The 11001-nt window shown below is 51.0% G+C and overlaps 1 protein-coding gene across 13 annotated transcripts in view; it reads left to right on the top strand.

The window, feature by feature from the left end:
* The window catches only part of NCAM1 (neural cell adhesion molecule 1), a 91422-nt gene that overhangs the window by 77530 nt on the left and 2891 nt on the right, over nucleotides 1-11001 (top strand). For 7 of the 13 annotated variants that reach the window (XM_027655734.1, XM_027655737.1, XM_027655736.1 and 4 more), the window contains 3 exons: nucleotides 7767-7974; nucleotides 8421-8537; nucleotides 9606-10382. In XM_027655734.1, the coding sequence (XP_027511535.1) occupies nucleotides 7767-7974; nucleotides 8421-8537; nucleotides 9606-10382 (1102 nt within the window). Of the gene's footprint in view, nucleotides 1-1515; nucleotides 1869-7766; nucleotides 7975-8420; nucleotides 8538-9605; nucleotides 10383-11001 lie in introns of those variants that run through there. The other 6 variants (XM_027655741.1, XM_027655740.1, XM_027655745.1 and 3 more) reach the window with 4 other exon arrangements.

Raw genomic sequence — 11001 nt, 5'->3', positions numbered from 1 at the left:
AAAGTCTGGGAGTGCTGTTGGCTCTGGAGCACACAGGGATAAAGTCTGGGAGTGCTGTTGGCTCTGGAGCACACAGGGATGTGCTGTAGTCCGGGGCAATGGGAGGTGTAACAAGCTCAGATGCCACTGAGCCCTTTAAATCCAACAGTAACGTGGGCAGGGACCCTCTGAAAAATGGGCAGAAAAGCCCAGTTATCAAAGGTGAAAATCCTTTGTCCTCTCTGGAGTTACCCCTCCCTTAGTCTGGTGTGGAGCATAGGAGGAACCAGGATTCGAGGCTGCCGCTCAAACGTTGCACTTGGAAGTGTCAGAAGCACTTGGAGTAGCAGTTTTTGGGAGTGCAGATGTGCTGCAGGATTGCCCCAGCAGCTGGATGCAGCTGTTCCTCAGAAGGTGCTGGCAGAGCCCTGAGCAGTGACGTGATCAGAGCTGGCTTTGGGGCTCTGTCTCTCGGGGTTTTTGCCATTTTGGCCTCGCAAGGTGTTCCCAGCCCCTTTGGTTCCCTGAGCTGATCCTCAAACTAACAGCATGCAGGAGAATATTTTCAGGGAGCAGGTTTTCTGCTGGCTCTAGTGCCAGCCTGCAGCAGGGAAGGGGCTCTGGGTGTTCCTTCCCTCCCTCTCCTTGTTTTCCTGGCATTTCACAGTTTGGTTTCAAAAGGAGCAACACGGGGCAAGTCAGAGCCAGTGCCTCTCACATGGCTTTGGTAGCAATAGCTGGGAATTCCCTGCAGACCAAATGTGTGTTTATTTATCATGGAGAGCCCTTTGTTGCCATCGTCTGCAGTGTGGCTGGAAGGAGAAGGGCACTGTTTTCAGTGATAATAACAACAGTAATTGCACTGGAGTGGTTCACAAGCAGCTGAAGGGAACAGTCAGTGTATTCCTGAGACCTTGGTGCTTCCTCAGGGTTTAGTCACCTGGATATATCCAAGTCCAGGCTTTGGGGCAGGGCTTGGCCAGGCAGGTGGATTGTCTGCTCCACAAAAGCTTTTCTTTCCTTTATTTTGTCCGTGTAAAAGGCAGCGTTGTCCTTTCAAATACCAGATAACCACTTCCTTGTGTTTCTTGCTGAGCCTTCTGTTCCATCAGTCTTAATCTCATTTGCTTGCAAACCCCCTCAGCCCTGCCTTGGACCCTGCTCTGCAGCTTTGGGCTTTGCTGAGCTTCTGCCCCAGCCCTTTTGTCGTGAATGTGCTGATCCTTGAACCCCTTGAGCCATTTTAATTTACGAAATTAAATAGACCTTGGATTCTTATGTTTTCTATATTTATGACCTAATTTTTTTTATCTATTTTTCTCTCTTTCTCTCTCTCTCTTTCTTTCTTTTTTTTTTTCTTCCTCCTCCTTTCTTCCCTCCCCTCTCCCTTTTCCCCCCCCTTACCCTTTCCTATGTCTGTCGTCATACATGTCACCTTGGATCTCACGGGACACATCCACGCTTGCCACATGCACCAAATTTGTTTTTAAACAACCATATTTTCCCCTCCTGGGAACCATTGTCTGGCACCTGCAGCGACCTTGGGAAGTCCATCAACGTCGTCCTCCTTTGTTTCATTGCTTCTCTCTGCAGTGACTCTGCTTTTGCTCTGTTAGAAACTTAAAAAAGAAAACGAAATAAAGCAATATTTGCTTGAAAAGGTCCCACCAAGGTGTGAAAGCAGATAACTTTGCTTCAGAGGATCATGTCAGTTCAGAGAAAAAAAAAAGAAACAAACACAGAACACTTTAAAAAAAAAATGTTTAATTTGAAAGAGTCAGTATTTTGTAACAAGGAAAAAAAAAGGTTTAAGCCGAGTTTTTTCTCTTTAACATTTTTTTTTTGTTACTTGTAATGAATTTGCCCTTTTTAATGGATGTAAAGAAAGAAATTTTTTTTGGTGTTGTTTGCTTGCTGTTTTCATCAAAGGAAGGTACAATGGTGAAAGCCTTTAAGATTCTGCTTTTTACTGATTTCTCTGCACATCTGGTGCTGATCATCACTGTCTTGTGCAAAAAGCTTTCTAAAGGCCCAGCCACGAGTCTGAACCTGCAGATTATAAAGAGAAACAGAAGATTTGTCCGAGACCATCCTGCTGCTTTGCCCGAGGGTCTCGGGGGGCTTTGGCTCGTGGACTCACAGTTGTGGCCAGCAGAAGGTTCTCCTGATGTGCTGAGTAGGAACCTGTGGTGGGAATCACACTGAGGAGATTCCTGTTTCCATTCTCCCTGGGGCTGAACCCCTGGGAGTCCCCTGGCCCTGACCCCTGGGGTGTCCCCTGGCCCTGGGGTGCAGGCAGAGCTGGGCACGAGGCAGCCCCTGGCACCCAGAGCTGCACTGGATGCTTGTCTAACACCTCCTGGTCCCCACTGCTGCATTCCCACCCTCACAGAGATCCCCTTCCTTGCCACTTTAACAGAAAAGCTTAGTTACCTGCCCAGCTAAATTATTATTATTATTATTATTATAACTACTGATCCTCCATAATATTCCTGGTTAACTGTGCATGTGACACTGCCAGGCAGGGTTATTAATCCACAGTGTGAACTGGTGCAATAGGAGCATCTTTGCTGCCAACTGCTGTGTGTTGCATTTCTGCATTTGAACAAATTCCAGGTGACTTTTTTTCCTTTCCTCCTTACTTTAAAAAAAAAAAACAACAAACACCACACTCCCCCCCCAAAAAAAAAAAACCCACATCAAAAATTCCAACCCAACTCCAAACCCAGTGCCCCTCATGAATTTTCTTGGTGATGAGAAATCCCTTTGGCTCTTCTGTAAATGGGGTCTCTCCTTTCTGAGTGGGGCTGAGGTGGCCAGGGATGAAGTTGTTGACTCAGTTGTTGAACTGTCTGTACAGAATATCTCAAATGCTCTCGGTTGGATGGGATTCATCTCTCTAACAGAATCCTTTTAGGGACAAACAAAACCCTGCCCTCAGTCGTTCTCTGCTCTGCACATAAATCTCTGCTGTGTTTATTCAGACCTTGTTCATCATGATTTGTGAACTGCTTTTCTATCTAAATTATAAATGAAGAACTTGGTGCAGGTGTCGCACATAAAAGCCTGTGGATTTCTCTTTTTTTTTTTTTTTTTTAGAAAACCCTCATTTTCAGTGTTTTAGAGCATAGAAAATGTGTTACATCTTCTGAGTTTACACCTTAGTGGTACTGAAAAGTAAATCACTGTGAAGTGATTACAGCAAAGTAATCATAATACTAAAAAGTGGTGTGATATCCCCTATAGCTGAGCTAATCAAGGTCATTTGTAGATCTGCTGTCAGCTCTTTGTGGGTCTCCCCTCCTCTGCAGAGGGAGGTTGTTAGCTGAGGCTGAGATGGATCTCGCCCAAGTCACAGTTATTAAAATTACCTTGGATAAACTCTAACTTGACAGTGTGGTGTGGAGAGAGAGCAGCTCTGGGGAGGTTGTTCTGGCCAAGGAGAGGTGCCTCGGGCAGGGGGGGTTTGAGGGGCTCCTCTGCCAGCCAGGCAGGTGAGAGAGCATTTATGTGGCTGAAGTTACTTAGAATTAATCCCCTATTCAAGAGCAGAAAGGAATCTGGTCAGCATGGAATATATACAGGAAGGGCTTCTTTCTCTTGGAAACCTGAGGGGTTTGGGGTGACCTGCTGGTGGCCTGGAGGGGCTGCAGGGAAGGTGCAGAGAGACAAGAGTGGCAGAGCCCAGGGAATGGCTTCCCAGTGCCAGAGGGCAGGGTTGGATGGGATGCTGGAAAGGAATTCCTGGCTGGGGGGGGTGAGGCCCTGGCACAGGTTGCCCAGAGAAGCTGTGGCTGCCCCTGGATCCCTGGAAGTGTCCAAGGCCAGGCTGGAACAACCTGGGCTGGTGGGAGGTTTGAGGGAAGGAGGCTGTAAAACCCATCAGCCCTTCTTCCAAGGGAACTTCAAACTAAAGCTGTTGGCATCCACTGAGAACAAAGAGCTTCTCTCCTGGGTTCTGGGGGTTTTTTGGGTGGTGTTTTTTTTTTTTTCTGATGCATGAAATGAATTTTTATTTGTTCTGTTTGTACTCCTTTCTCTTGCCAAATACTGTGGGACTTCTGAAATGCCTGGAATCATACCTGCTCCTCTCCATCCCTTTCTGTCTCCTTGTCTGCCTGTGCCTGAACATTCCCTAGCTGAGACCCCACTAGGAAGACACAGCTGAGCTCTCTCTGGCAGTGTCTGTACAGCTGAGCTGCAGAAAGGAAAATCCGTGGGTCATTTTGTTGTACACTGTAAAAATGAGGGTGTTAGAAAAGTCAGTTTGCAGGAAGCTCATTTTCCATTTGGAAAAAAAAAATTAATTTGTAATTAATAAATTCTTCACTTCTTTAGAATTAAGGACTCCAGAAGTTTTTTAATGTTTTGTGTTTCCTTATTTAACTTGTGGAAATGTTATTCTTCCTAGTCCTGAGAATAGCAAAAGGGGATTAATGGAAAGGTTGAATGTGCTCTGGATCAGGTCAGAAATGTCCAACATCTATTTATTACATGTCCTCTCATACACAGTGTGAGCAGCTAGTGCTCAGCAGTGACTATTTATTTATACATTTCTTTTCTACACAGAATTGTTTTAGACCTCAACAAACTCTTTAGGGATGTCTAAATATTAGTTTCCTTAAATAAAACCTAAGTTCTGCTACAGAATGGAGTCAATAGTTCCTAGAAGCATTTGTAGATCAATTTAATTTAATCAGATGTGACAGTCTGTGAAAATGAATAACACACCACATGCTTTCTGCATTTTATAGCAACAGCAAAATTCCTTTGCAAAATCTATACAGGAAAAAGAAATGCAGCACCAACAGCCTCCAAGTTCAAGGGGTCATGGAGGATTCTTAAATTATTCTTCCTTACTGCTGGTCTCTGAAGGATTTGGAATATCAATTCATGTCATGAATTAGAATTTATGATACTCAGCCAGCAGAAGAGGTTTGGAAGTTCCTGAAAATTGCAGGGCTTTCGTACTAGCCCAGAAAAAAACAAATTGCAGGTGATTGCCTTGGCCCAGTCTGATTGTCTGCAGTGCAAAATGTAAGAACAGCACAGAACCAAGGGCGTCTCCCTGCAGGTTTGCCCTGGATCTCCCCACCCCGGGGGCAGAGGGGCACAGAATGGGCTGGAAGGGAGGGGGACACGAGGAGGGGGGGCTTGTGCCTGCTCAGGAGCTCTGCTGTGGGTGTTCAGAGAGAACAGGGCAGTTTTGGGGCCATCAGAGCAGGAATGGGAGCTCTGGGGATGGTGGAGCCTCGTGGGGTTTGGACCCTTGTGCAAGAGGGTTCAGGGTTCCAGGGCAGTGACTCTGCTCCAGGTGACAGCACAGCCACTGTGACCTGGGAGCTCTTGGCAGTTTTGGGGCTACAATTCCATGCATTATTCCTGGGCTGAGCTCCCCCACCCTCTGTTTCCAGCTTTAGAACCTTGTATCTTCAGTGAAGATATTTGGTTTATTCCACGTCCTGTTCTGCTGCAGGTGGGGCTGCAGTGACCTCAGCCAGCCCTTTCTGAAGTCACACTGGCTGAGTTTCCAAGAATTGATCATTTTAATTCTTCCCCCACTACTGATTCATCTGTGAGTCACAGACAAGGTGTGGGCAATGCACAAAAACTGCAGGGCTCTTGAGGTGGTTTGTGCCACAGATAATTCCTGCCTTTGAGGGGCCTTTGGCTGATGCTGGCAGGTCTTGGCAGGGAGAGGGAGCAAAGAGCAGGACTCTGTTTGAATGGAATTTTCCAGGAGGTGTTTTCTAGCACATAGAAGTCCCAGGATGACATATTTTTGTCTCCCTCCAGCTCTGGTGGCAGGGATGAGGTGTATTCTGGAGGCACACAAGGAGCTCTTATCCTGTAATCCTGTCTGGGATTATTTCCTTAGTGCACCTTCGGGAGCCTGCCCAGGAGCTCCTTCCCAGGAGGGAGATGTGGATGAGAAGTTTGACACATCTTTAGCTTTTCCTCCAGGAGCTGATGTGAACAGCAACATGTTAATTATTGAATAATTCACACAAGAGTCCTGAATACATTAGGAGAGGGGAAAATCCATGAGCTCCTCCCTCCCTGCACACAGAGGGTGATTAATTCCCTCAGTGATGCAGGATGCTGGCAGGGGCTGGGCTGGGGGACACGTGTTGTGCTGGATCCCAGTGTCAGGCAGGTGCCTCAGTGTGGCTTTTGGATACTCTCCTGTTGGAGTCTGTGCTCCTTGGTACCTCTCAGGGTCACAGAATGAGGCAGCACTTCCCTGCCTCAGGCTAAGGGTGTTCTGTCTCCTGTTCTGAAGCAAGGCAGTGTGTGCCAGGGGGGTATGGCTCTGTCTGTGAGCCCTGGAAAGGACCTTTCCACCTGTCAAAGTCAACATAAATCAGGCTGAGGGAAAGAGGTGCTTTGCTGGGTGTTTCTGCAAAGCAAAGATTGCCAGGGTGTGGGGGTTGTGACATCCAGCAGTAAAAAAATGAGGTAGAAATGACTAGAATTGCATCTTAGTTAAAAGAAAAACCAGAATACTCCTGTGAGCGATGATGACAACTGTGATGCTCTTGTCCAGCTGTCTCAGGAATCACCAGCTCTGTCAGAGGCACAAGCCTTTGCTGAGGGCACAGTCCCGTCCTGAGAGGTAAATTATGTGATGGCTGAGACCAACCAACAGGTTTGGAGTGGTTTGGTACCTCTTAAAGAGATGTTGAACTGTATGAGCCACCAACCAAATGCTCTACCTGCAGATGGGCAGCTTGGCAGGAGTTGTTCTGAACAGAACAAGGGGAACACAAAGCACCTGGTGTCCAGGGGGTGATAGAAGGAGCCTGAGAAGCTGCAGCTGTGCCTGCTGGTTTGGACAGGACTCACTGGTGTGTTTATCCCCTCCCTGTCTCTAAGGAAAGGCTCAGCAGTTTAGAAGCAGGTAGGAAGTTAAACTCCACTTGCCCTGGAGTTAGTGCTGTGTGGGCAATCCCCTGTAGAGCATTTCCTGGGCTTCCATTCCCACCTCTCACCCACTGTCCCTTTGTCTGCTGGAAGAGACAAGGTATTGTTTTCTGTTCTGCAGCTGGGGAGAGGTGGTGGAGATGGGCTGTGGAGGAACAGGGAGTGCTGGGGCCAGGGCAGTGTCAGCAGAGTGGCAGAGCTGCTTCTCTTTGCCACCTGCTTCCTCAGAAGGCTCTTGGGTTGTGTGTCCCCCAGCCAGAACACTCCTGAGCACTTACTGTGAGTTCAGCTGCCTCTGGATAAGCCATGGACAGTTCACCCCTCACCAGTTCTGCACAGCTGGGTCTTCCCTGAGCTGCAGGAAGGGGTTTAACTCCTTCCAGTTCCACCACATAAGGGGCTCTTCAACACTGAGGCCCCACAGGTATCACCCAGTGTTTTGTGTCCCACCTGGGCAAGTCCTGCTGCAGAGCCTGGGCTTTACTTCCACTGGTTTTGGGGCCAGGCTGGCAGTGCCAAAGCCACTCTGGACCCCAGACACAACCTTTGAGGAGGTGGTGGAGGGAAGCTGGAACCCTTCAGCATCCCAGCTGGGTGTGTGCCACAGCAGAAGAGGTTTCTGCTGTTTGCTTTCCAGGCTTTACCCCAACAGAGATGGGCAAAGCCCTGTCAGGACCACGGGAATCCATCTTTTGAGGTTGTCCTGCGTAGGATAAAGCCCAGGTTATAACACAAGGCTGCTAGAGAGAGGGTGAACCTTCTGAAAGCCTCCTGTGCCTGTAACCTTAAGTGCAGCCAAATTCAAGCTCAGACTCACCTTTTAACCACAGTGCCTTCTCTTCTTCTCTCTTTGGTCTCTGAAGCCAGCACCAGCCCCACGGCAGGCCTGGGCACTGCTGCCATCATTGGCATCCTGGTCGTGGTGTTTGTGGCACTGCTGGTGGCCGTGGACGTCACCTGCTACTTCCTCAACAAGTGTGGGCTCCTCATGTGCATCGCGGTCAACATGTGCGGCAAATCCGGCCCCGGGGCCAAGGGCAAGGACATGGAGGAGGGAAAAGCTGCCTTCTCGTGAGTACTGCCCCTGCTCCTGTTCCCCTTCTCGTGAGTACTGCCCCTGCTCCTGTTCCCCTTCTCGTGAGTACTGCCCCTGCCACCGCTCCTGTTCCCAGCAGCTCCAGGAGGAGCTGTCCCAGCGGGCCGGGGGTTCCTCAGCTCTGATGGGAGGGTGCTGGGGAGGTTCTGGGGTTCTTTGTGCTTCCAGGAAGGTGTTTCTGCAGTTGTTGCCCTGGTTTTGTCTTGTTCCTGTTGGTGGCCATCAGATAGGTGGCCCAGTGGACATCCCAGTGCTGGACGTGCCGCTGGAGTTCTGTGCCGTGGGGAAGGAGGAGTGACCCCAAGGAGTGCCCCGTGTTTAGCCCAGGGTGTCTGTCACTCACTGTGGGCGTTCACAGCGTGTCTTTGCAGGAGGATTCCTGTGAGTGGGCTCCAATCTCGGTGCAATTCCTTCCCTGCAGGAAAGATGAGTCCAAGGAGCCCATCGTGGAGGTGCGGACGGAGGAGGAGCGGACCCCCAACCACGACGGGGGCAAACACACGGAACCCAACGAGACCACCCCGCTGACAGAGCCAGAGTATGTTGGCATTAGCCAGTCCTAGCCCAGGGGCACTGCAGTGCCCTCAGCTGCCCCGATCTCACCATCAAGGTCTCCCGTGAGCACAACTTAGGGCAGGAAGAGAGGAAGAAAGGTAAAACCTCCACCTGCTGTTGGTGACGTGCCAGTGAGGAAGTGCCTCCTCTCAAGATTCAGTGACTCCTATTCCCAGCACTGGAATGGAGCAGAGTGTCCTCAAAGGCCTGTCTGTGCCAGCCCTGCCCGATGTGGAGATCAAAGACCTGCCCAGGTTCACTGCAGAGGATCCAGAGCAGAGTCAGCCCTGGCTGGCAGCGAGTGCTGTGTGAGCCGTGCCCAGCAATGCTGGAGGAGAGCCTGAACCCCCTGAGAGCACCCTCTGAGAGCAGCAGAGGAGCTGGGCTCTGCTGTGGAGGAGGCAGAGCAAGTCTGAGTATTCTGAGAGAGGGCTGAGAGCTCCATGTGAGCTTTGTTCACATCAGGGAACTGAACTGGGCCCTGAGTCTGCATCATGTGTGCGTGTGAGAAAAAGAAATGTGTTCTGTGTGGCTGGCTGAGGGCCTTGCAGGCCTTCAGGCCAGCCTGCAGCTAAAAGGACAGGGCAAGGTGAGGGGTTGGATTCAGGGGTCCTGCACTGGGACCGTGCTGTGTGGTGACAGATGGCACAGGGCTGCAGGCTCAGGGCATTGGCAGAAAGCTTCCCTGGGAGCTCAGGGGGAAGCACTGAGAGCAAAGTTAGGCTGAGGGAGAAGAGTCTTTGCAAGTTGGCAGGTTTCCTTTTGCCTCAGACCTGAACCAAAACTCTGAACAAGCCATTCCTGCAGGTCACATCCTCTTTGCCTTTTTTTCTCTCCTAGTTATCCTCACTCTTCCCTCGCTCCCTTTGCATGTTTGACCTCTGAAAGTCTCTGCTCCTCCTGAGTCCCTCTCCGTATTGTGTGTATGTGTGTGTCGTAACCAGCTGGTGCTGCTCCACCTCCTCACTCTCCCTCTCTGCCCCCCCTTTCCCTGCTGTCGTTTCGGGGCTTCATTGTCTCTATTTCTCTTCTGCCCCTGTCCCCCCCGCAGGCACCCCGCCGACACCGCAGCCACCGTGGAGGACATGCTGCCTTCTGTCACCACGGGCACCACTAACTCTGACACTATCACTGAAACCTTTGCCACTGCTCAGAACAGCCCCACCAGCGAGAGCACCACGCTGACCTCCAGCATTGCCCCTCCGGCCGCGGCCGCCCCCGACTCCAACGCCGCGTCGCCCGGCCAGGCCACCCCGGCCAAAGGGGCGGCCGCCACCTCGGTGTCGTCACCGCCACCCTCCTCCACCCCCAAAGTGGCCCCTCTCGTTGACCTCAGCGACACCCCGAGCTCTGCTCCGGCCGCTAACAGTTTGTCTTCAAGTGTCCTGTCGGGGCAGGGCGCGGTGCTCAGCCCCAGCGCCGCCGCCGAGGCCTCCAAAGCGGCAGCAGCTGGGAACAAGCCGGCTGCCCCCGGCCCCGCGAACCTCACGAGCCCTGCAGCTCCAGCAGAGCCCAAGCAGGAGGCCTCCAGCACCAAGAGCCCCGAGAAGGAGCCTGTGCAGCCCAGCACAGTGAAGAGTCCGACGGAGACGCCCAAGAACCCGAGCAACGTGAAGAGCGAGGCTGCCTCGGGCAGCACCGCGAACCCCTCCCAGAACGAGGACTTAAAAATGGACGAAGGGACCTTCAAGACACCAGACATTGATCTTGCAAAGGATGTTTTTGCAGCTCTTGGCACTGCTCCTGCCAGTGTGGCTGGTGGGCAAGCTCACGAGCCTGCTCCTTCCACTGCAGACAGCTCTGTACCCACCGCGCCTGCAAAGACCGAGTACGGCTGCCTTTACTCTTGTGTTGGTTGTGTGCTGTGTCTCTTGTGCCCTGGTGCTCGTGCTGTGTCCTTGTTGGGTGTTCTCTTAACTAATCTCACCGTTTCCTTAGTGAACTAACTCACCACTGAACCGACAGGGCTTGGCTTGAGAGGTCCAGGAGGAAAGCCAGGAGTAGGCTGTGCCAGGGAAGCAGAGAAAAGAAACCCGGGAGTTTGTTGTGAATGTGTTACTCCTCAGACTTTTATGCAGCTTTGTCTATCGTGGGTTATTCTTTTGTGGAAGAGAGCAGAAATAGTTCAGTTTGGTGCAGAGGAAGAGCTGAGTTCCTGCAGGTCAATGAGCACAACCACCCAAATTCCATTTCCTGACAGATCAGTGGAATTTCAAAACAGGCTCAGTGTAAGGCTGGGCAGAACAACTAGTGCCATGTGGAACTGTGAAAGCCAGGAACCTCTGGAGTTGTCCCTAAGCTGGCAGAAGGATGATGCAGCGTGGTGCTGTCTGAGAGGGGAGCAGTGGGGTTAGGATAACCTGGCAGAGTGTTGGATTAGGGATGAGTCTCCACCAGCTGTACCAGGTCTCCTTTCTACCCAGCTGATTCATTCTGAGAGCAGCAGC

Source organism: Corapipo altera, unplaced genomic scaffold (assembly GCF_003945725.1).
Source record: "Corapipo altera isolate COAL_440 unplaced genomic scaffold, ASM394572v1 71, whole genome shotgun sequence".
Taxonomy (NCBI): domain Eukaryota; kingdom Metazoa; phylum Chordata; class Aves; order Passeriformes; family Pipridae; genus Corapipo; species Corapipo altera.
The sequence above is the reverse complement of the archived record's forward strand: the minus strand, read 5'-3'. Positions and strand labels throughout refer to the sequence as shown.